Below are 24945 nucleotides of genomic sequence, written 5' to 3'. Positions count from 1 at the left end.
TTCAGAGACTTATAGAAGAATTTCTCTTTGTGATTCTTCTAAAACATCATATTTTGGTAAAAAGCACATTGTAGGAAGTTAGGAAACTTATTTTTACGTTACTTATTTGTGACATTGTTTCTTTAACTCACCTTTTTTTTTTTTGAGGTCTCTATCTTTAATCAGATACATGTATTATGGTTTTGCAAGTTTTATATTGCCTAAAAGTACTATCAGTTTGGATCTATATTCGAGCATGAAAGGAGTAGTTGTTCTGAAGTGACCTTATCTAATTTCCTGACTTAAAAAGTAGGAATGGCACATTTTCATTTTCAGTGGAAAGTCTTAACTCACATCCTAAATTCATCCCCCATTTTTGAAACTTTGAGGAAATTTGAAAGGGGGACGTAGTTTATGAGCAGCCTACAGGTTTGGCAGTTTCCACTTTAACCTATGGTGTCTAAGGACCTGTTAAAAGGTTTGAAATAACTAATAGCATTTCTCCCATCTCCTTGCTCCTTCCTGGTGTGTGTAGGCCTGGAAGAAACGCTGGTTTATCCTGCGGAGTGGCCGGATGAGCGGTGACCCAGATGTGCTGGAGTATTACAAGAATGATCACTCCAAAAAGCCCCTGAGGATTATCAACCTGAACTTCTGTGAGCAGGTAGATGCAGGCCTCACCTTCAACAAGAAGGAGCTGCAGGATAGTTTTGTGTTTGATATTAAGACCAGCGAGCGAACCTTTTACCTGGTGGCTGAGACCAAAGAGGACATGAATAAGTGGGTCCAGAGCATCTGCCAGATCTGTGGCTTCAATCAGGCTGAAGAAACCACAGGTAAGAGAACAAACACAGACCTTTCCTAGAAGGGGCTGTAAGGAGAGGAGGCTTTAACTGAGCTTTCCCCTTTGGTGGGAGAAATAGGCAGAATGTAAATGGCCAAATAAAGAGAGACTTCTGGAGTGGATAATGCTCACATGGGAAACCAAGAAATGTTAGGGTTATGATGAGTTGAAAGCTATTGTGATGCTTATTCAAGTATCCCAACACTGCCTTTTCTTCTCTTCCTTTAGCTCTTTTAACACCCAGTGTTCTGCTACCTCTCAACCATAGGGAAGATCTCACCTTCATCCCTCCCTTGCTCTATCTTTGTCTCTCCTAGCCCATCTGTTTAGTTTGCTTGCCTTTTGTGTGGTATCCTTTGTGATTACTGATGTCTAATCCTATATTCCTTTATATTCACTTCAAGGGGGACACAGATGAGAAAATGAAATATTGATTTTTATGTTTGGGTTTGATGATTGTCACAAAAGAGTAGCTCAACTTTTTGAAATGAGTGTAAAGTTGCGGAAAGGACCCTTAACATTTGTTTGGGATTGTCTCCAACTCTCTGTGATGGCAGAGGAGCAAGTTTTTACTGAGGCAGAAAGACAGTCTAAATCAGTAATTTTCAAGCCTGATTGCACATCAGAGTGAAGGAGAAATATTTAAAAACATTGGTGATGAGGACCTGTGCCTGATGAATTAACTAGGAATCAGTAAGGGGCACACCTAGTTAGTAGTATCTTTTAGCTTTTTGGATTGTTTGTTTCTGTGATGCTGAGGCTTGAGTCCAGGGCTTTTGTTCCCAAGGCATTGCCCGTGCTAGGCAAGTGCTCTACCACTGAACTATATCCCCAGCCAAGCAGTGTTGTGTTTTAAATTTCATCCTGAGTTAGGCATGGTGGCAATCGCATATAGTCCCAGAACTCTGGAAAGCTAAAGCAGGAAGATTGCAAATTTGAGCCGAGCCTGAGTGCTTTAGTTGACTCTAGCTCAAAATAAAGAAAAATATTAAAGGGGGTGAGGTTGGGAAGTAGTTCAGTTTAAAAGCCCTGGTTTCCCCATGCACAGGAAATACTACCAATTAACAAATGGTTATTTGTTATTAACATATCAAATTAAAAAGCTTTTGCACAGCAAAAGAAGCAACCAACAGAGTGAAGAGACAACCTACAGAATGGGAAAATATTTTTGCCAGCTGTTCCTCAGAGGACTAATATACTTAGGATATATAAAGAATTCAAAAAAGCCAGACCCCCCCCAATAAAACACACAGTCAAAAAATGGGCAAATGAAATGAATAGAACTTTATCAGAAGAAAAAAATGGCAAAGTATAAATACATGAAGAAATGTTCTACATCACTGGCCACTAAAGAAATTCAAATTAAAACAAAATTGAGGGGCTGGGGATTGAACTCATTGGCACTGTACCTGCCTCGCAAGCACAAGGTTGTGAGTTTGAACCCTGGTACCAAAAAAATTTCCATTTTACCCCAAGAATTGGTCATGGTAGCACACAACTATAATCCTAGCACTTAGGGGACTGAGGCAGGAAGGTTGCCACAAGTTTGAGGCCAGCCTGGGCTACAGAGTAAGTTCAAGGCCAGGATGGAATACATAGCAGGACACTATCTCCAAAAGGTAGATGTGTATCTATGTAGATATGTCTGTCTATAGAGAGAGGAATACGAAGACACAAAACACAAATCCAGTTCTTAAAATTATTGTACTCATTTAAATTTACTCTAACAGATCTTTTGTAAATGGGAAGAGAACCAAGAGATGGAGGGAGTTGGGGAGAAGGGGGAGTAGAAGTGAAAAGAATTCAGATGTGTTGTGTACACATGCCAACTCCCCACAAGGAATCTAATCATTATGTACTGCAAATATAAACTAATAAAACTAGAAAAGTTTATTCTGAGTAGCAAGGGTCCAGGGCTCAACAACCATTTCTTATGAATATTTATAATACTGATATATATCTGAAGGTCAGATCTAGACTGTTTGAATTTCACTCTTGTCTTTATTCTGTTCAGAATTCAACCCAATGTAGGGTCAGGTCTCCAAGTCTCCTCCAGTCTGTGACTGCATCTTAGTTTCTCCTGTAATAATCCAAATCAACCTGACTCTTTCTATGGTTTATCGTTCAGGAGACTAGAACAGAATAAATTTCTTATCAAAAGTAGTTTAGGGACAGGGATTTAGCTCAGTGGCGCCACGCCTGCTTGGAAAGCACAAGGTTCTGAGTTTGATCCCTGGTACCAAAAAAAAAGTAGTTTGTTTGTTTACAAAACTATAAATCAGTCAAAATTTCTACCAGATGAATTAAATAGCACAAGGCCCCTCTTCTATAAGATTTGTACTGTTTCAGATATACTGTCACTTTAAAAAAAAAACTTGTAGGCCCGGCATGGTGGCACACGCCTGTAATCCCAGCACTCAGGAGGCTGAGGCAAAAGAATTGCTGTGGGTTCAAGACCAGCCTGGGCTATATAGTGAGTTCCAGGTCAGTCTCAACTACATAGTGAGACCCTGTCTCAAAAAAACAAAAGAAACAAACAAAACTTGTAAAAGCAAAACTAATAATTACCATTTTTTTCCTACAAAATAAATGTAATTTATACAGGCCTGGAAGTAATTCAAAGATGCAAATTCCTCATGTAAAATCAAAGAGAAAGATATTCAGAAGTGGACATTGTTTTCCAGTAAGTGATACCTAGATATAATAAATGGGCGATAATTTAAGTTCATAACTACTAAGTCACTATAAAGTCAATTACATTCTGTACCATGTTAGAAAAGATATAAGGAAATGCTCACATCACTGAGTTGACCAAAATCAACATTTTATCATTTATTTTGTGGTCCTAAACTATTACCATTTGAGCTTGATATGTTAACAATTTAAATGCCTAAGTACGCTAAATATCAAGCACCTGTTAGAACTTGAAACTAAAACATCTTAATGCTAAAAGTATATAAGATATTTAGGTTCTGCTTCATTGGTTGTCAAAACAGCAACTGCTCATACCAAACTAATTAAATATAAATACTGTACCAGATCCTCTCAAGGAAACAAGAAAATAATATGTAAGATTTCACAATTGTTATTCTATAATTTAAAAGAATTTAAAACCAGAAGTTAAAAATATATCACTCGTGGTACTATCCTTGGATGGTTATAGTTCAATATATAATTAGGAATGTCTTTGTTTAGAAGACTGGAAAAGTGTTCATAGAATAAACAGTACTGTGTTCTTGACTGCTCTGCCATAAGTCAAAAAAACACACCTGTGTTCTGTGGTCATGGTAAGAGGACATGGCAAATTTTGTTTTGTTCTGTTTTGTTTTTTTGAGACAGGGTATCACTATGTTATATAGTCCAGGCTGGCCTTGATCTTGCTGTGATCCTCCTTTCTCAACCTCCTGACTACTTGTATTACAGGCATGTACCACCATACCCAGCAGAAAATGGCCATTTTGAGAAAGGAGTACTTCTAAAGCGTTTTCTTATAGGCAACAAAGATATAATATGGTGTGTGATTCCTACAGCCAAACTTCTGCTTAGGTAGAGGTACATATTTCCAGGGCCATTTTCCTTCTGTCACTATGCTGGCTTCCATATTTTATGGTCCATTGTAATCTTGTGGCCTTCTGTTGAGTAGGCAGACTTCTTAGGTACTGGCTGTCATAATGGCTGTGTTCAGACTTTTGTCTTACCAGATGAATTATTAGACCACTGTAAAGAGCCTCATAACTGTTTTGTTTTGTTTTGTTTGAGGCAGGATCTTGCTATGCAGTTCATACTGGTCTTGCACTCACTCTGTAGCCCAGGCTGGCCTCAGACTTGCAGCGATCCCCCTGTCTCAGCCTCCTGAGTGCAGTGATTACAGGTGTGTGCCAGCATGCCCAGCTCAACCCTGACTTCTTAAAAAACCAAAAGCAGTATCTGAAAGAAAAAAAAATCTGTATTCTGTTCCCTTTCCCATAGTCTTGTTTGAAGAACTTCATGTGGCTATGCCATAGTTTGCGTAAGTTTTGGGAGTGGCAGCAGGCAGCAGCATCCTCACAAAATCTAATGTTTCTTTCACATTTTTCATTTGCCATCATAGGAGCAGAGTATATTCCAGAGTATTTGCTTTTTATTTTCATAAATAAAAATAGGTAACAGTATCTGATATGCAAACATACAAAGCAGACACATGCCTATAAAGTCTTTTTCTACTTCATTTCACCAACACATTGAAAAGTGCCCATTTGCCTTCCCTGTGGCTCCTTGTACAGTATCAAGCTGTAACAATCTTTATAAGCCAAATGGGGTTGGCTGGTTTGGGTGTTTTTTTGTTTGTTTTGTTTTTTTGAGACAGGGTTTCTCTGTGCATTTCAGGCTGGTCTTGAACTCACTTTGTAGCCTAGGCTGACCTGAGTCTCACAGCAATCCTCAAACTTCAACCGTCTGAGTGCTGGGATTACAGGTGTGTGCCACCACCCCCAGCCTATTAAGACAAGATTTACATTAGCCCATATTTCAGCAGGAGTTGACCTGCAGGTGGGGAGCATGAGATGACACAATCTTACTCTTTTCTTCCTCTTTTATGGGAAGAAATGCACTGTAAATGGTTGCCACTGCAGAAGAACTCATGTTTTTCTGAGTAGAATCAGGATCAAATTCATGATTCATCTTTTCCTTCCATTTTGCGTAGTAGCAAGGTATATTGCCAAAAACTGGGGCACAGTCCTCTGTATCCTCCTCTTACCAACTTTGTCTTTAGGCAGTGGAGAGCTCTAGGAGATACTATTCAGTGGACACTAGCTCTAGCTGTGGTGTTCAGCTGAATTTCAGAGGTAGAAAGCATCACAGAGGATGGCTACAGCTTCCAGTGAACATGTCAGAATAGCTCCCACTGTACCACCACATCCCCCAGTGAACAGATGCACCATTGTGTTCCTCTGGCTCATTTTCTCTCCCTTCTGCCCTCCAGGCTCTGAGGCCTGAGGTGAACCCAGCTGTCCAGTTTTGATCCCAGATGGAGACTCATATGCTACAGGGATGGTGAGGGGAACTGGTGAAGACTGTGGCTGCAGCAAACAGCGGGTGCAGCCCACCCTAGAAAGTCCCACCTCCACCACCACCTTACTGTGGTGATTTTCTCTTTCTTTCAGAATCTGCATTTTATCGAGAACTTCAGATTATTTGTATGGACATTTGGACACTAAAGCTGGAAAAGCATTGTGCTAAATCATTGATTCCTAAACCTGGTGGGTTGTCAGAATGACCTTACAGGTCGGTGGTGGCAGACATTTTAGAACTTGCGTGATACAAACAGCCCACTGTGCTGCTCATGCCATAGGTTTGCCACTACTGTTATAGGTACTGATTCAGTAAATGTGGTGTAGGGCTGAAGAATCAATAGTTTTTTAAATTCCCTCCCATAAAATGGGAGAAATATTTTTAAATCTAACATTTGATAATGATATATATATTTTTTTTTTAAATTTATTTATTTTTGGTACTGGGGATCAAACTTGGGGCCTTGTGCTTGTGAGGCAGGCAGCAGAACCGCTGAGCTAAATCCCCGGCTCAAGGATCTATAATTCACAGTAAAGTCTTACAACTCAAAAATGAAATAACCCAGTGTTTAAAATAGGTGAAGTTTATTATATATTCTGGATACTGATCTTTTGTTAAATGAAGAGTTATGGGAAAAAAACTTCCCCTATTCGATAAGTAGTTTCTTCACTCTATTGATTGTTTCCTTTGCCTTGCAGACGATTTTTACTTTGATATAATTCCATTTTTCTGTTTTTGCTTTTCTCGTCTGTGTTCATACGGTCACATCTGGAATAACATTGCCTATACCAACGTCTTGAAGTATTTATTATATGTTTTCTTCTGGTAGTTTCACAGTTTCACATTTTATGTTTAGGTCTTTGATCCACTTTGAGTTGATTTTGTTCAGGATAAGAGGCAGGGGTCAAGTCTCAGTCTTCTGCATGTGGGTAGCCAATTTTCCTAGCACCATTTTGTGAAGTCTGTCCTTTTTCTAATGTGTTTTTTTCATCACCTTTGGAGACAGTAAGTTGGCTATAGATGCATGGCTTCATTTTTGGAATCTCTGCTCTGTCTTATTGGCCTCTATATTAGTTTCTAGTCAAGTACAATGGTATTTGATTGCTGTAACTCTTAAATATCTTGAAATCAGGTATTGTAATGACTACAGCTTTGTTCTTTTTGTGCAGGGTTTCTTTGGCTATTTGGAGTTTTTTTATGCTTCCATATAAATTTTAGGCCGAGAGTGCTGGTGCACACCTGTAATCCCAGTGTTATAAAGAATCCACTTATCAATAAAAAACAGATTCTTCATTGTGAGAAGAAGAAAAGTTTATTCCCGTTAACAAGGACTAGAAATAAGGAGATTTTAGCATCTAGCTAGGAAAAGCTGAGTTTATCACATCCGTGTGTGGATGGGCTGACATTGGGAGAGAGATTGTGGTAGCTAGCTGGGAGAGAATTCATCCCTGAGAGGATAGGCTAATACTGTTATACTCAGTCGCAAGAGATTCTAAAGAATCACCACACTCTGAGCTAAAATCATGTCAAATTTGAGTCCTTTATTGATGGCAGTCAAGAATAGCTAACGTCTGAAAACTCTGGACCCAAAAAGTAGCTTGTGGGTTTCCTTTAAGCAGCTCTTCTAGTTGAGAAAGACTCAGGGAGAGGGGAAACACAAGCAGAATTTTAGGGAAGCACAACTTTGCTAAATCAGTGAGGGTCAGGGCAAGTTTCACGTAGTTTAATTGAAATAAAATATCACATAGGTCCAAGGTTGTAAAGATAACATAGTTGCAGACTGTTCTATGAAACAGGATGCCAAGGTCCGGTTGTGCATTAACTGAGGGGACTCCCAAGGAGGGAAGGGAGAGGCAACTGCCTAGAATCACTGGACTTTACACAGATAGAGTCAGGTTGGCTATCACAGAACCAGGAAAGAGATACTAGGAATTAACTGGGAAAGGAATTAGGCTTATATAGGTATTGAAGGGGCTAAAGGATCTGGGTTGACATGATAGCTGCCCAAGGATGGTCTCGATGGTCTGCTCAGGTGTGTGTATTAGACTGTTTGATGCCAGAGGGTGATAGACCATATGTTTTAGTCCATTTGTCTCGCTTATTGATTGGGAAGCTGCTGGTATTTGTTAAAAACAGCCTGTATATTTTTCCTGTTGATTTAGTGCAAGCCTGCGTGATACCCAGCACTTGGAATGCTGAGGCAGGAAGATCACCATGAGTTCAAGGCCAGCCTGAATTGCACAGTGAGACTCTGTCTCACCAAAAAAGAGAGTTAACCATATGAAATTTCGGGTTGCTTTTTCTAGTTCCATAAAGAATGTCATTAGTATTTTGATGTGGATTGCATTGGGTCCGTAAATTGCTTTGGGTAGTGTGGCCATTTAAACATTATTAAGGGCTGGGGATTTAGCTCAGCTGTGCCACACCTGCCTAGCAAGCACAAGGTCCTGAGTTCAATCCCCAGCACCAAATACAAAGACAAAAAAGACAGTATTCTTTCCCATCTATGAATATGGATGTCTTTGCATTTTATGTGTGTCCTCTTCAGTTTCTTTCATCAGTGTTTAGTAATTTTCATTGTAGAGGTTTTTTAATTCTGTGATTGAGTTTATTTTTAGGGGTTTTTCTTGTCAGTTTGTGACTACTGTAGCTATTTTGAGTGAGATTGCTTTTTGGATTTCTTTATTGGCACATTTGTTATTGGTATATGAAAATGATACTAATTGTTGTAGGATAGTAACAGGGCAGGTAGAGGGAAGTTGGATAACGGGTTCCAAACACAGTGAGATAAAAATAATAAATTCTAGTGTTCTACAGTACAGTAGGGTGACTATAGCTCACAATAACCTATTATGTATTTTATCAGTAATTAGAAGAAAGAGAAGCTCAAAAGTTTCCAACAGAACGAAGCAATAAGGCTATAGAAACATTTTACCCCAGTTTGTTCAATATACATTGTATACATGTATTGAAAATTCACAATGTGCCCCATAAACATAGATAATTAATCAAATTTTTTTAATATTTAAAGAGAAATGCTAGTCTCATTTGATCATTATATATTATATGCACATATCAAATTATCACACTGAACCTGATAAAATATGCAATTAAAATAATTTAAACATTTTTAATCCTAAATTTTTTTTTTAGTGAGCAAAGTGATATGGGGCACCAAGTAATCAAAAAAATGATAGAGGGTAAACAATCCAAATAAGCAAAAATAATCCAAACAAGGGAAATATTGTAACTCCTAACCTTCTAGATAACAGAAGCATGAGTTCATATTCTCTAAAATCAAAGAATGAATTCTAGGAACAGTGGGTGCTAAGAGTTGGAATAAATTATTGTGGGAAAGGTAGCTACTGTCAGAAGAGGGACTAGAAAGTGGAGTGCCTGGGACCCACTTTCCCAGGGGAGTTTTATGGAGCAAAGCCAAGAGATGGGGCAGGTACAAAGTTGGACAAAACTATAGGCAGCTATTAAGAGCCAGTGGAAATTCACAAGATATGCACAAGGTGGGACAAAACCATAATAAACCAATAATATTACAAATAACAGTCACCCAAGTAATATTGATTAAATGGGGATCAAATGGGAAAACAAGTCATGTAGCAAGCATACATACAATGAACAAGGAATTTCTGGAAAGGAAATGGGCTAGGGGCATTTTAGGTCTGTTTAGGATATCAATCACCGCTATTCAACTCTAGGGGAAGTAGGTAAGTGTAGTGCCTGTTTTGATTTTTATAATGCTGACCTCCACTGAATGAATGTGTCTGGATTGTCTTCTGTATTGACTCCTGGAGGACTGGCCCTGTCTAACTGCCTACAACATATATAATTAACTTACCAGTCTACAATAAAAGGACCTGAATAAAACATTTTTCCAAAGAAGATATCCAAATGGCCATCAAATACTTGAAAAGATGGTTGGTACCTTAGCCATTAAAGAAATGCAAATCAAGGGCTGCAGATTTGGATTTAGCTTAGTGGTTCAGGTTACCTGCCTCACAAGCCCAAGGTCCTGAGTTCTAACCTGGTACCAAAAATAAAAAAGAGAGAGAGAGAAAGAAATACAAATCAAAACTACCAGAATCGGATGGCACATACTTACCTGTAATCCTCATTACTTGGGAGGCTGGGGTCAGAGGAGCCAGGGTTTGAGCCTAGCTTGGGCAACTTAGTGAGACCCTGCCTCAAAAAAAGAACTGGGGATGTAACAGTATGAAGACCTTGGGTTCACCCCTACCCAGAAAAAAAAAAGGCTTTTATTTCCAGTGACGCTGATTGAAAAGATGTATAGTAATGCATTGGCAAGGATGAGGAACACATTACTCTACATCCTGTATTGGGCTGGGGATGTGGCTCAGTGGTGTAGTGTTTGTCCTGCATGCATGAAGCCCTGAATTTGATCCCTAATGCTAAAAAAAAAAATAATTACAGATATGTCCTACCTTTACTTTGCTCACTGGAATATAAAATAGTATAGCTACTGTAGAGAACAGTGTAGCGCTTATCCAAAAAGTTAAAAAAAACACGTGACCTAACAATTCCTCTAGGTATATACCCAAAAGAAGTGAAAACATATTCATACAAAAAATGTACGTAGCATTGTTTATAATGTCAAAAAGTAGAAACAACCCAAATGTCTACCAGTGAATAAGCATGATGTGGTATGCATACACCTATAATGGAGTATTTGTAAGGTCAGACCAAGGCATGGCTGAGACCCTGAGGCAAGCAAAGTCTAAGCAACATGCAATGAGTTTATTGCCATCTGGGTGCAGATTGGCCAAGGGCAAGAAGGCTGTTGGCACTGAGAAGAGGGTGTTCATGGTTATAATGGGGCATTTTAGATAGGGGAAGGGGCACTGCTCAAGAGGGTGGGATATTTTAGAGCCCCATGGGTGATGGGTCTGGGGCTAGCTGATAAACAGAGCAGTGATGAGCAGAGCAGGGCGGCTACTGGCTTCTTGTTATCTCTGTGCTCCTGTGAATGTGGGTAGTGGGTCTGCTTGGGTGGGGGTATTGACTTGGGGGACCTGTCAGTATTATTCAGCCATTCTATAATATATGAAGTACTGGCACATAGTATAACACAAATGAACCCTCAAGATGTATGCTACGTGAAAGAAGAACCCATAACTCACATATTTTGAGTACAAAATTTCTGTGAAAGTTCAAAATTGGCAATCTGTACAAACAGAAAGTAGATTGGTGTTGGAAATGAGAGAGCAGAATAACTGCTGATTTTGAGATTCTTTTTGAAGTGGTAAAAATATTCTAGAATTTGTGCTAATGTTGTAAAACTCTGAATATACTTAACACCACTGAAGTTTGCACTTTAAAATGTTGAGATTTATGGTAAGTGAATTACATTTCAGTTTTTTAAAACTTCCTCAGGTAAATTTGAAAACCAGCCAGGTTTGGGAATGCCTGGACGGACATAGGATCAGCTTTGTAGAGATGCAGCCTGTACAGTCTCAGCAGGGCTCACACTTTGACATTCTGCTAATGGCACCTGGAAGTTCTCAGCAGTGTTTGAACAAAGAGCTCTACAATTTCATTTTATATTGTGTTTTGCAAGTTGTGTGTCCAGTTATTCCTAGACCAGATGTCCTGCCCTAGGAATTCTGTGTTTTTATCTTTCTTGGAAAAGGATAATGAGCCCCCGTTTACTCTTAAGATCTTTGGTACAATCTTTGTTTCCTGTATATAATTTCCTGTTTTCCCCAATCTTTGTCATTTGTAAACTTCATGAATTTTTCCACTTTCCCCACCCTCATTTTATTCCTGATGAATAATACATGGGGGGGTATTGAAAGCAAGGGAAAAAAATCCACAAACCCACCAGTCTCTGCTTTAATAAATGTGAGAATTGCGTTTAAGAAGTACCTTGGCATTTAGGGAATAGCAAATCACTTTTCTAAGTACTAGGGATTGCATACTAGGGTCTTTGTACTGAGCTGCATCCCCCTGTTCTTTTTATTTTTTATTTTGAGACAGGATCCTGCTAAGTTGCCCAGGATGGGCTCAAGTTTACGATCCTCTGCCTCAGGCTCCCATGCATGTGTTCCATGCCTGTCTGCAAGTTGCTTTTAATTGAATTATGTGAGAGTGGGGATATTTTTGCCAAGAAAAACATTCTTGAGATGTAGCAAAAATTGTTCTTGGTGTACATACCTTCTTTTAAAATCACATATTTAAGAGATATTGTATGAATCCTTGTTCTAAATATATTGGCTTTAAGTACAAGAAAACTATGGAAACCATATTCTTTGGACTTGCTTTGTGTGAGAGAAAGATAAACTTGTTCATTTATACATTATTCATTTGTTCACTTATTGAGAAAATCTTCATTGAGCACTTATTTTGTGCTAATCTTCATCATCACCAAGGAATCTACAAAGATGATCAGTAGAGCTCTAGTCCTCAGAAGTCATAATCCGGTGAAGTAGACAGACGGGTATTCACATAGTCACAGAGGGTTGCTGGGCAGGCATCTGTGGCTTATGCACCACCAGCCCAGAAAGCAAAGGAGGTAAATGGCAAGTGTTAAGATAATGACAAATAATTCGTCAACAGATTTGTCTCTAAAATTATATATTCCCTTTAGCCTTTAGCTTCTTTTTTCTTAAAGGGAGTTATTTTATTGGATGTCAAGTAGTTTAATTATTAGAGCAAGAATCTTAGCTGTCTGTGATAGAGATTTAGGGTTCTTTGTAAAATCTTCTTGAATACAATAGGCTTTTATTCCTTTTCACAGGAGAATCTGGTATGTTAAAAGATTCAGTCTCATAAGGCACATTTTAATTTATTAGCATTCTTAAAAATGGATTATATATCTTAAACCATCAGGTAAATAATTAGCATAGTCACTCAGGCAGTGTTTTCTTAGCTGAGAGTTGAGGCCTGAGGAGGAACCAGAAGTTAACTTCACCACCTACTTTTGGCCAAAAGCATGTTTCATTTCATTATTTTATCAACTTTGTTTCCATTTTCAAATGACTGCATTTTTTCCCCCACCTAGCAGTTTGACTCACCAGGATTTAAAGATCTCTGCCCACCCCCTCACCCCCACCTGGGCTGTGTGCGGACGGATCACCTGGCATCAGCCCTGAAACTCTTCCTCCATCATGCAGTTGTGCTCTGCTTTTGCTGGAGCATGTTGAGGACAACTCAGTTGTCTGGGTCTTAGAGTCAGCATCTGCCATAAATGAAGAGCATCCTAGACGGAGGCCAAACCTTCGGCAGTCACTGAAAGAAGAGCAGCCATGTAGTGAGCATCTTCTCTGTAAAAGCACTTTAAATAAAAAGTCATACTAATCCTTTGAAGTAGCGATGATTTCTAGTCACGGTCACACAGCTAGAACAACAGGATTCTAAATCAGCAGAGCCAGGATTCTAATGTAAGCCAGGTGTGATTTTTGCATTAAACATGCTATCTCAGTCACTGACCTTCTGGCTACAAACGTGTGCCAGAACCAAGCCTAGATAGTTCTATCCCTTTGGACACTATGAAGGAGACAGGAAGCCCTCACTGACCCTTTAAAGCTGCATCAGATTTTCTTCCTCACCATCCTGAATTGCTTAAATCCATAGGCCGGAATACTCCTAATTTAGTACCTTCTACAGCAGTGGTGGCGAACCTATGGCACACTTGCCACAGCGGGCTATTTGTATCATTGAAAGCTCTAAAAAGTTCACGATCCCTGTTCTATGGCTTTAATCCAGTCATTAGTCTCTTTTGATATGTCTAGGCTGGAGGTAAGGATGCTTCATTCGATTACCACTCTGACTACATGAGCAAGTCAGTTGATCAAAGTCTCAGGTTCCTTTCATACAATTGTTCTCATCCTGTTCTGCTTCTGTGTGCATGCCTCCACTGCCAGCACTTAAACTGCATATTTCCCAAAGGACTGTGCACCCTGAATTCCATGTCAGAGTATCCCCTGGAGTTGTTCTGTGTAATATACTTGCTTGCTGCTTGGTCCTATAGAGATTCATACGAGGAACCTCCTTCAAGCAAAAACTCATTTTTTTCTTTAAGGGTTGTAATGGCGGCAATTGAAGAACTGTTTTTCACTTTTTTGCTGGAAGGATTTTTTGCAGCAGATGGAGTCTATCTTTTTTCAGCTTTTTTTTAACCACCCCTAGATTCTTATTTCTACTGTCACCCTCCACTTTCCTCACATATTCTAGCCAAAAATGTCTAGAATAAAATCTCCAGGATCAAGACCAGCCCACGAGTGAAACTGAGTCTGGAAGAGACACCACACCTCTTGATACAGAATTCTTTTCAAGAAGGAAAAGTAACTCAAAGAATGAATATTAAGATTTCATGTCACATATGTGCGGTTTGGTTTTGTTTATTTTGCATGCGTGCACACAAACAACTCCACCTTCTAAGAATCAAAATAGCCTTCAGTCCTCAGAGTAAAGAAGCAGAGAGAGCATCTCTGAGCTGTATATATGAGTAGGCAAGTCCAAGTCCTCACATTTGTGGCACAGTCATGGGCAGCTGTCCCTGAGCAGATGTACCACACACAAAAGGAACCAGCTCTCAGCAGAGAGCTTTGATGAATTATTCATGTCCTCAGGAGTCATCCTCTGTTAAGAAAGCTCTCACCCTTTGGATCTTCAAAGCTGAGGATTTCTTTCCTTTTCTCCCCTCCCTTTTCCATTTATTCAGTAGTTATCCCAGGGCCTTCATAGCTCCCATCACATGTACTCTGACAGGCAAGCTAGCTGCCTTTTTCCCCCCATTTGGTGTAAAATAAGTCACTCTTTGAGGTTTTAATCATCTCTTAAATGGAAATGATATTCCCTCATAGGTATTGGGATGGTTACTGGGAAAAAGCAAGGAAAATGCATGGTTCCACAGTTTTCTTTCTAGTTGTGGCAATTAAGATAGTTTTTTATATCTAGGAGAGGATGAACAGAATTTGATTTAAATCTAGTATTTTTAGAGAATTTCATATATATAAACCCTTCTGCAGTCTTGTTTGAGCATAAAGAAACAAAATGAGATAGGCAGGGACTGCTGGCATTGTTTCTCAGTAAGGAAACAGATTTAGAGGCACTGAGTAGTACTGCCAGAAAGCAGGGTTTCTGGATCCTGATTCCAGGTCTACTCCATCCTCTATTGCATTCTTATCATCCTGATCCCATTCACAGACCTGTTTACTGTGGCTAAGTCACAAAATAACCATCAAGAAGGGAAAGCAGCAAGATGTTTATAAGTCACTGAGAGCTATTTTGAAAATAAAGTGCTATTATGTACACATTAATATTAATGATTGAGGGCCAAGTTACCAGGATAACTTAGTCTAGCTTAGATCTGCTTTACTGTAGCCAACTAACCACTGCAAATTTGGCTTTAAGGAGTTAGCTCACCAAAGCCTTGTTTTGTAACTCTTGAAGATTTTGAAATAAAGCCAGAATCTCTTCCATATCCTCTCTACTATTTTAGCTTTTTCTTTCTTGAACTCCTTTAGCAGGAATTTCATGCCTAGTAGTTGTTACATGCCTGATTCTGTGGAATAAAGAATTCCCAGAATTCCAACCAACTGTTCTTTATCTCTTCCCTACCTTTTTCTCTGCTAAAAATACGGTGGGGCTGCCCTCTTTTAAATATTTCATAAATATTTAAACTTCTAGTAATCCTTGAGTTTCCAGGTAATTCCCCAGCAGAATATTTAACTGCCAGGTCCCATCTAGACCATAAGATACCCAAGGAATGCTTTTGTAGAAATCTTCGAAATCCAGTGGAAGAATGTTACTAGGGGTTGGAGGGCTTCAAATAGCTCCTTCCTCTACAGGGAAAAAACAAAAACAAAAACGGGCTGATGCCTTAAAGTTCAAGGCCGCTTATTCCTATGGGACTTCTGACTGTGGGGAGGGCTATGGTGGAGCCAAGCTGTGCTCTCAGATGCCTTTTAGTGACCTTGGTTCTTTCCCCAGTGACGAAAGTGAGTGGGAGAGTAGAAATCAGGAGCAGTGTGGTGTGGGGAAGGAAGAAACTTTTCTGAGACCTCGTGCTTCTCTCTTCTCATCCCTAGCAGGGCTTTTTCCTCCCTGATCCCCTTCCCCTTTACATTGTGGTGTTTTAAGTAAGTGAGATCAGATTCCCAAGTCCTCTGGGGATCTTCTTGGAAGCTGACAGCAAATAGGGAGGTGAGATTTGTCTCTTGAGAAGCAAAGAACAGAGCAGAGACTGACCCAGCCCCGGCTCAGGGGTCGAGGCTGCTGTCTGAATCACCCACCCTTTTTTCTCCACTGAGACAATGAAGAAAATAAATATCCAAACCAGTTTTCATCCAGATCTGAAATCATCAAACCTTTAAAAATAATGTTGCTCTAAGTAACCCTGCAGTATCAGTCTTTCCTCTTAAATCTTTTGCTTATTTGTTGTTTTTTGTTTACAGCTGGGTCTAGTAACCCCTAGAGCAGGCCTTTAGTTGAAACATGAACTTCATAAAATCCCCAGGGACCTTTCTGCATTGTCCTGGAACAGGACCCAGCCCTGACCTTCAGGGAAAGCCAGACTCTGGAGGAGGAAAAGGAGACAGGGAGAAACCTGACCCTTCTGTCTTCATTCTAAGCCTTGATCCCTCTTCCTGCTCTGCCTTTTATACCAGATGCTCCCCTTCACCTTCCCAGCCAGCATGGATCATGTCTAGTGTTACCTGCCAAAAGCCCACAGACTATTAGAGATGAGAGCGCCTTGTCCCAGGTCTTCAACACCAGCAGTTTGGGTAGCTTCCAGATGAAAAACATCACCCTCTTTTTTTTTTTTTCCTTTCCTTCCTTTTTTTTTCTTTCTGCTTTGTTATTTGTTTGAGAGACAGTTTTCTTATATATAGCTCAAACTGTCCTTGCACTCAATTAATCACCCAAGGATTCCCTTAAACTTGAGAGTGATTCTCCTGCCTCAGCCTCCTGAGTGCTAGGATTATATTCATGTTTCACCACACCTGACTTCTCTTCCCAGTCTCCTCCTCTCTTCTCCTGTCTTCTGTTCTCTTCTTTTCTCTTACTCTTTTTTTTTTTCTGATTCTTTGAGGGCTTTTTATTAGCCTTTATGAAAAAAAGGCAGTAAATGATGTTGAATTTGTCCCAGAGTAGATTCTATAGCACACTCTTATCTCTTAATTTTGGGCTGGAGGTAGAATTAGAAATTTGTATTTAATAGTAAATGTAAACTCTTATCTCTTACCCATCTTTTATCACTAAAAATTTGGTGAGGCTGCCCTCCCTTAAATATTTCATAAATATTGGTTCTCTGGAGATACTGATTTTGATTAAACATCCAGTTATGGATAACTATATGCAAGATTTTAAATGTTACAGGATCTCTCTCTCTAGGATCAGAATTGGGAGTCAAAACCCTGGTTTTAAATTTTAACTTTGTTACTGATTCACTTTCTTCAATAGTAAACTAGGAGTGATTTTTTTAAAGCCTTAAGTGTTATCTTTTAGCTAAATCTGCATGGAACACAGTCATATATGAATAGGTAAGAGGGAGCCACTTTGAATATTGTGAGAGAGAGGGTTGGATGCTAACCTGTAGCTGGCCCCAGGAGCTCCACTGAGAAGGCTGGAACATTCAGTGGATATATTGATTGGCCCATGGCAAATATTTCAAAACAGAGACCCACAGAGCAAGGCTGAGCTATGGAAATTTGTATCATCCCCAACAAAATGAAAAACCTGAGGAGGAAGATGGAGTCATTTTCATAAAGATAAATTAATCAGATTTTTTAAAGTTTGCTTTGTTCTGAGATTCTATATTGACATCATTAGTAATTGGTAGCCCCATGTGGCCATTTCTAGAAGTGCACAACTGAAAGACCAAGAGACAGCACCGTCTGTACAGTAGAAGTCAAGGAAATGGTGAGTGACCTAGAGGCAATGCTGGCATCAGGATCACCCAATCCTCAGCCTCTGCTTCTGCACACACAGCCCAGGTCCTTTGAACTCTGCCTCCAAGTTCAGCCCACCTTGCACCCTCCTCAGTGCTCTAGAATCTTGTGATTGTTTGACTCACTTCTGGCCCTAGTTTATGTGTTTGTGAGAGTCAGCCCTGAGATTTTGCCTCATTTTCCTCATCTTCAGTCTTTGCCCTGTTAAGCTACCTATAGTTTCAAATTACATCCAGGATTGGCCCCTGTCCTGCTTTTATTTCATATCTCTCAGTAATATCTTTATTTAGTATCTCTTAAAGTCTTCCCAGACTTTAAGCCAGTGGGCAGAGTCTGCCTGGTCATTGGAAGACTTCTGTGTTGTCAGTGGTCTGTCTGTCTCTGCATTTCTGAAGAAAAACCGCTTCTGCTTCCCCTGAACATGCTTCCTCCTCTTGTACCGTGCTGCCCAGTTTCTGTTCTGTACTCATTCATTACATACCATAGAGTACCTGATTTTGCCAGGTCCTGTCCTACAGACAAGGGCTAGAAAAGAGCGGAAGACAGCCTGTTCACAATGAATTCCTGAGCTTTGTTCTCTTGTCCAGTTTATGCTCTGTCTGTCAGGCTGCCTTTGGAACTCTTTTTAGTGATACTTTCCCTCTTTCACTTTCAGCCCAATTCACTTACTTTTAACTGCAGTATACCTGACTCTTTTCCAAGATATATCTATCAGATAAAGAAAAACTGAAGTAAACCTCAAATGTGAAAAAAAATTTTAACTTTTTTGAAATAGGGTCCCACTATGTAGTCCAAGCTGGCCTTGAACTCACTAGATAGCCAGGATGGCCTCAAACTCTCAGTGATCTTCCTGCCTCAGTCTCTCGAGTGCTGGGATTAACAGGCGTGCACTACCATCCCCAGCCAAAAATTTAAATAATTTTTAAATGCCTTAATTTAGCTTCATTATAAAGCACTATATGGTCAAGAATAGAAATAGAAGTTTTAATTAATATGGACGGTAAAACTGGTCAGTGCAGGATTTTCTCGGTCAATTCAGGTTTCTCTTGCTTTCTCTTTGGGGTGCTGCCTAAGTTCCCAGAGGTTTGGAGAAGCAGAAACAGTTTGCTGGACTGGAATACAGCGTTTGGGAATGATGAGGCTTATGGAAGACAAGGATGAGAATATGTCTCTTTCTCTCTCTTTTCTACCTTTCAGCTTTACCACATCAGTAGAGACCCTGCTCAATAAGTATCCATTCAAGTAATTTACTTGAATTAGTTGCACTACCGTGTTTAGCTATAACTGTGTAAATAGTTGTACAAAATTTGTTTTTGAAACTTCCAACTTAGTTCCAAATATTGTTTTGAGAAATTTACTGTTTTAGGATGAGGGGCCAAAAAGAAGAATCAAAAATATTCTAACCTTATTTACAGGAATTGGAGATCGAGATCTGAAATTCTGTATATGGAAACAATGGTATAAAGTACAAGAAAGAAAAAGTAAAAAAGGGATGATATACTAACTAGACTAAGTATCTATTAGATTTCCCTCACCTCAAAGCTGGCTCCTACGTAAAACAGTAGCCTCCTTCCCATAATGAATGCTCTGTGCCTTAAGATTGCTGCCATGTGGAATAGCAACCTCCATGTAATTTTTGTTTTTGTTTTTTTTTTTTGAGACAGGGTCTTACTATGTAGTTGAGATTAACCTGGAGCTATGTTGTCCAGGCTGGTCTCAAACTCACAGTGATCCTCATGCCTCAGCCTCCTGAGTGCTGGGATTACAGGCGTGCGCCACCACACCTGGCCAGCAGCCTCCATGTTAAATATGGCTTCTCCGACCAAGGGACTTCCTCCCATCATGCCTCTCTTCCCACCAAAAGAGTAACCTGATACTTGCTGCCTCGAGTAACCAATTGTGTCACAAGCCCCTCCTAGTGATGTCACAAGCTCCTCCAATCCCTTAATGCTACCTCACTCAACTTCACCCAGCTCAGGTTGACCCCACTCCTCACCTATAAAAGAAGCTCCCTATTCCTCCACGCTGCTTCTCCTTTGTTTGGAGACAGCCTGGAAGATCCTCCCCATAATAAAGGTTTGTTGTAGTACGGTCTGTTCCTGGTTTTTTGGTTCTTTTAACTAACAGTATCTGTTCAGTGTATTAGTAGATTCTTGTTGCCTTCTCTGTGGTCTTCATAACAGCCCTTGGATTGATTTACTTAATAAATTAATTTATTTTTGATACCAGCAATCGAATTTGGGCCTTTGCTTTTGTGAGACAGGCAGTGGAACCTCTGAGCTAAATCCTCTTCCCAGATTTATTTTTGAGATAAGTGTCTCACTGTGTTGTCTAGACTGCTCTTGAATTTCTGGGCTGAGATAGTCCTTTCACCTCAGCCTCCTGAATATCTGGGACTATAAGAAGAGCATAACAACCTCAGTTTACTTTACCCTTTGAATAGATGTTACTTTTCAAAACAAAGATAGCCTAAACAAACCCTATCTTTGTTTTGCCAAAATTAAAAAACTTTGTGTATGATTAATATGTTTACCAAATAAATCTTGCTGACTTTCCTAATTTGATTACATTATACTTAAGTTATTGGGTGCTCAAAAACAAAGGTTTCTTCCTTCCTCCCTCCTCTTCCTTTTTTTCACTTGAAGATGGAACGCAGGGCTTCCTGCATGCTAGGCAAGTACTCTATGACTGAGCTACATCCCCACCCCAAAGGTGTCTCTTTAAATGCACTACTATGAAAGTAAAAGATAACAGTTATAAAGAATTTACTTCATAATAGACAGTGTTCTAAGCATCTTAACAGATCTTAACCCGTTAAAAATGTCATCCCCATTTTACAAATAAGGAAAGCGAGGTAAAGATGTTAATTAACTTTCCGTAGTCCCCACAGCCAAGTACAGGATCTGTATTTCAGTCCCAGACAGTATGGCCTGAGAATCCATGCTTTTAACTATTAAATTATACCTTTAAATTCTAGGTATGGGTCCTTGCCTCAAACTGTCATGGTGCCTGTATGGGGGCTTCAGCATGTGGACTAGGACCTGGAAAAGACTCATCGCCATCTCTGCTCTTTTGTGATGGTTGCTCTGGCCTTACCAGCATTGCTGCTTTCCCTGCATTTTTCCAAGAGGGCAGAACAGATTTTTTTTAAAAAAAATAATAATAAAGGGGAATTTATTAGGTAGGCTTTTAGAGAGTTCTTACTTCTGTTAATTTCATCCAAAGCTAGCTTTTGCCACTGACCTAAACCATAACTTCAGTTGAAGTGAATCCAGGGCATGTTTTCTGGCCCACTAGAGCTCACACACAGTTATTACAAGCAAGTCATGGCCAGGGATGTGGCAGTTGGGTATATTTGGGTGGAGAGCAACAGGTCATTATTTGTTTATCAAACACTTTTTGGACACTAGGTGTGTCAGTTTGGGTTCTCTGAGAAGAGTTCACACAATGTCAAGTGATGTACTGGATGGGGAGTGGAGCCACAGGAGGCAGGTGGTGCTTTCAGAGCTGGATATGGGTCTCACACCTGTAGAGGAAAGAAGGCAGAGAGGAGGATTGGGTTGCAGAACAGCGCTAAAACAGGCTTGGCCAGGTCAGTCAGTGCAAATTCCCCAGCCAAAGTCTTCTGTTAAAAAAGTCCCATGTCTCACAGGAAGAGGCCTAGGTCAAAGTAGCCCACAAGAAGTGCAACCTTATAAACATGGAGGGAGGCAAAGAACTGGCAGCTAGGATTGCCAGTTATGCTTCCCACATCAGGAAGCCTGAAGGGCATGTTTTTATGAACACCGCACTCTGAGGCATCAAGAGGACATGTTGTACTTAAACTCTTAAAAGTTACAATCAAGTAGGAAGAGACAGATAAAAAAACAAAATGTTTGGGCCTGGGATTTGGCTCAGTGGTGCTGCCACCTGCCTCGAAAGCACAAGGTCTTGAGTTCTATCCCTGGTACCCCCCCAAAAAAAAATGTTTGAATGATAGCATTAAGTACTTCGATGAAAATAAGCCCTGGTAATGTGATCAGGAGTGACTAAAGGCTATTTAGGTCAGGTGGACAGGAAAGGCCTCTTTATTAGTACTATGAAAATAATTTTTAATTCTACTGGATATTTAGCCCTTTGCAATTTATAAAGCATATGCTTCTCATCTCCTTGCTAATCTTCACATGGAACTGCAAAATGGAATTAGCCCTCACCTAAATGTGAAAGCCATACAGGTTTGAGTCCTGGCTGGGTGCTTCCTGGTAGCTTGATAACACTTAATAATATCATTTTTCAGTCTCTGTATTAAGTAAATTTGTAGATTACTGCCCTGTCATTTTTTCTGGCTTGGAAATGTCAGAGTTGTAGAGAACAACCTACAATTGGGAAATAATTTTAAATTCCTTTTATAATAACATAAACCAAAATACTTAGGAATCAATAATATAAATAATAAGAATATTAGAACCAGATTTTTAGTTCAGTGGTGCCGCCGCCTACCTCACAAGCACAAGGTCCTGAGTTTGAGCCCTGGTACCAAAAATTAAAAAAAAAAAAATTTAGATCTCCATCCAGAAAATAACAGAACAGTACTGGGAGAAATAAAAGAAGACCCAGTAAATGGAGTGTTATCCCATGTTAAGTAGAACACTCAATATTTTTAATGTATCACTTCTTCCCACATTGATCTATAGATTCAACATAATCCCAGTAGGCCATTTTATACTGACACCAGAACAAATTTAAAAAACCTGTATGCACATAGGAAAACATCATTTCATCAAAAGAATATGTCGATAGTAACAGGCCTTTTTCAGTCATAACATTGGACTTTTTAGAGAACTTCATGGAATCATGTGCTTATGCCCAATATGTGCTATAATGAAAATGAATATGATTTTTTAATAAAAGTACCGATGGGCTCTCTAACATGGCTTTTCTTGACATTCCTTCTCTTATTTCAGTGCATAAATTTGGCAGTCAGTGCTTTTGTTCTCAGTTGACTTGTGTCCCTATTAGGATGGATTTAAATTAAAATGCTGGTATTTTGGTTTTTTTGTTTTATTTTGGTTTGGTTTTGGTTTTGGTTTTTTTGAGACAGAGTCTCACTCTGTAGTTGAGACTGACGTGGAACTCACTATGTAGCCCAGACTGGTCTCAAACTCACAGCAGTCCTCCTGCCTCAGACTCCTGAGTGCTGGGATTACAGGTGTGTGCCACCATGCCCGGCTCACAAATGCTGGTATTTTGAAAGAGGGCATGATTATATAAAACAAAATGAAAACTTCTAGTCTAGAAGATGGCAGACTTAAGACTAATGGAGCGTAGTATGCCAACTGCTGTTCTGCTCTGATAACATGCCTTGACATCCTTGCTTATTGAGTATGTTTACTAACATAGCTTGAGTATGTTGACCCTCCCAGTGGTGGTATAAAGGTACGACTTTTGGACCCTCATGGAAGAAACCTAGAGATGCTGAGACATCAATAGGCAAGACGGGAAGATAAGTAGAGAAGCTAGAGATATGAAGCCATGAGATTGTTGTAGCTACAGAACTCAATGCAGTGGCTGACAAAGACCTGCCAGCTGCATGTTGGATTCTGCTATCAGGCTCTCTGCCCCTGCAGCCCTCTGCTTACCTCACAAAGGACAGTTAACCACATTTGCACCCTCTGGCACAAATCCTGCTCTGGTCAAACCCTGAAGGTTTGGATACACAGAGTTCAAGATCTTCTCCCACCCTGAGTTACTGTCACAATGGACTAGGGAGAACTACTATTTGTGGAGTACCCATGTACAGATAATGGCATTTCTTACTCCCCAGAACACACCTATAGGTAGAAACTTTATGTGTTACAAAGTAGGAATCTTGGATTCAGAAATCATGCCTGGGTTTCACAGAATGTAGACTCAGATTCAGGCTCCAAAGTCCATGTTTCCTTCCCTGTATCACACTGCTTCTCCTGAAGCTGAAGTTCCCCTTCTGGTAATTCTGCAGATCTCTTAATTTCCCAGGCAAAGCTCGAGCTCTTAGAATCCTAGCCTTACCATCCAGACTGATCTGTTTAAAGTGTCATTATTGTGATTATTCCACTGCTAATGATGCTTGATAAGCTCCTATGATTATGTCTGACACTTGTATTTTATACCACTTACTAGTTGTCTCCTAGAGTCACAGAAAGGAGAGGAAAAATTCTCTCATTTAACATTAGGCTTAAAAATACAATGATATGTTTTTGATATTTTTGTGGAAAGATTACAAGGATCAAATGCACTGGTAAAATGTTAACTTATGGTACCGCCTGGATGCTGAATATGTTGATTCCCATTGGATTCCCAGAGTTCCTTTGGGGGAAGGGGGAAGTGCTGCCATGTAAATTTGCTCTTTCCAAGTGTAATTAAGTTCTTACAGCAAGGACAAGATCTGCCATTTCGGGCTGACCTGCAGCTCCTAGCATAGTACCTATAGTAAATGCTCATGATCCTAAGAAAATGACAAGAATGCTTCATTCCGAATGAGGAGGATCACCTAGCCAACCCAAGTCTTCAGCCATACCACCCTGAATGCACCCGACCTCGTCTGATCTCAGAAGCTAAGCAGGGACGAGCAATGCGTGGCTAAATACAGATTTGCTGTCCAAAAATAGAAACACAAACCGAGAAACCTCACTCTCACTAAGTGAGAACAAATCCTTCTACCCTAAAGAGTTTATATGTGGATCCTCCAGGTAATGGTTCATTCTTCTGACCAAGGGAAGAAAGATTCTGACTTAACTGCCATAGGGTGTTTATTGAACATCATCTTATTCAAATCCCACTATTTACTAGGCATAGAACATTGTACTAAACACTACTGGAGAGACAGGGATGATCTAGATCCTGGCTTCTAACAGTTCATAGTGTCAATATATGTGACAGATTTGTGAATTCCTAACTATAATAAATGGCAAAATTAAGTATTGTAAAAGATGTAGAAGGCATGTTTAACTAGAGGATGAGGCATTTTCATTGCTAAAGTGAGATGCTGCAAAGTCAAGAAAGTTCTGTAAGGATGTTTGAGTAGGGACTGCTGCCACTGAGCTGTAGCCACTCACTCCCTTTCCTCTGTGCTCTTCACAGAATCAGTTTCTGCTAACTGATACCACAATGATATGCACCAAGGTCAGG

General features: G+C 39.8%; 1 protein-coding gene across 1 annotated transcript in view; it reads left to right on the top strand.

Moving 5' to 3' along the window:
• Nucleotides 1-517: 517 nt before the first annotated feature.
• Gab2 (GRB2 associated binding protein 2) overlaps nt 518-24945 on the top strand; it is a 59377-nt gene continuing 34949 nt past the window's right edge. The window contains exon 1 of the mRNA XM_010633336.1: nt 518-815. Coding sequence (XP_010631638.1) covers nt 554-815 — 262 coding nt within the window. The 5' untranslated portion in view covers nt 518-553. The remainder of the gene's footprint in view (nt 816-24945) is intronic.

The sequence above is a fragment of the Fukomys damarensis genome, unplaced genomic scaffold (genome assembly GCF_012274545.1).
Source record: "Fukomys damarensis isolate Sample0158 unplaced genomic scaffold, DMR_v1.0_HiC HiC_scaffold_16, whole genome shotgun sequence".
Taxonomy (NCBI): domain Eukaryota; kingdom Metazoa; phylum Chordata; class Mammalia; order Rodentia; family Bathyergidae; genus Fukomys; species Fukomys damarensis.
Note: the sequence above shows the minus strand (reverse complement) of the source record. Positions and strands in the feature narration are given on the sequence as shown.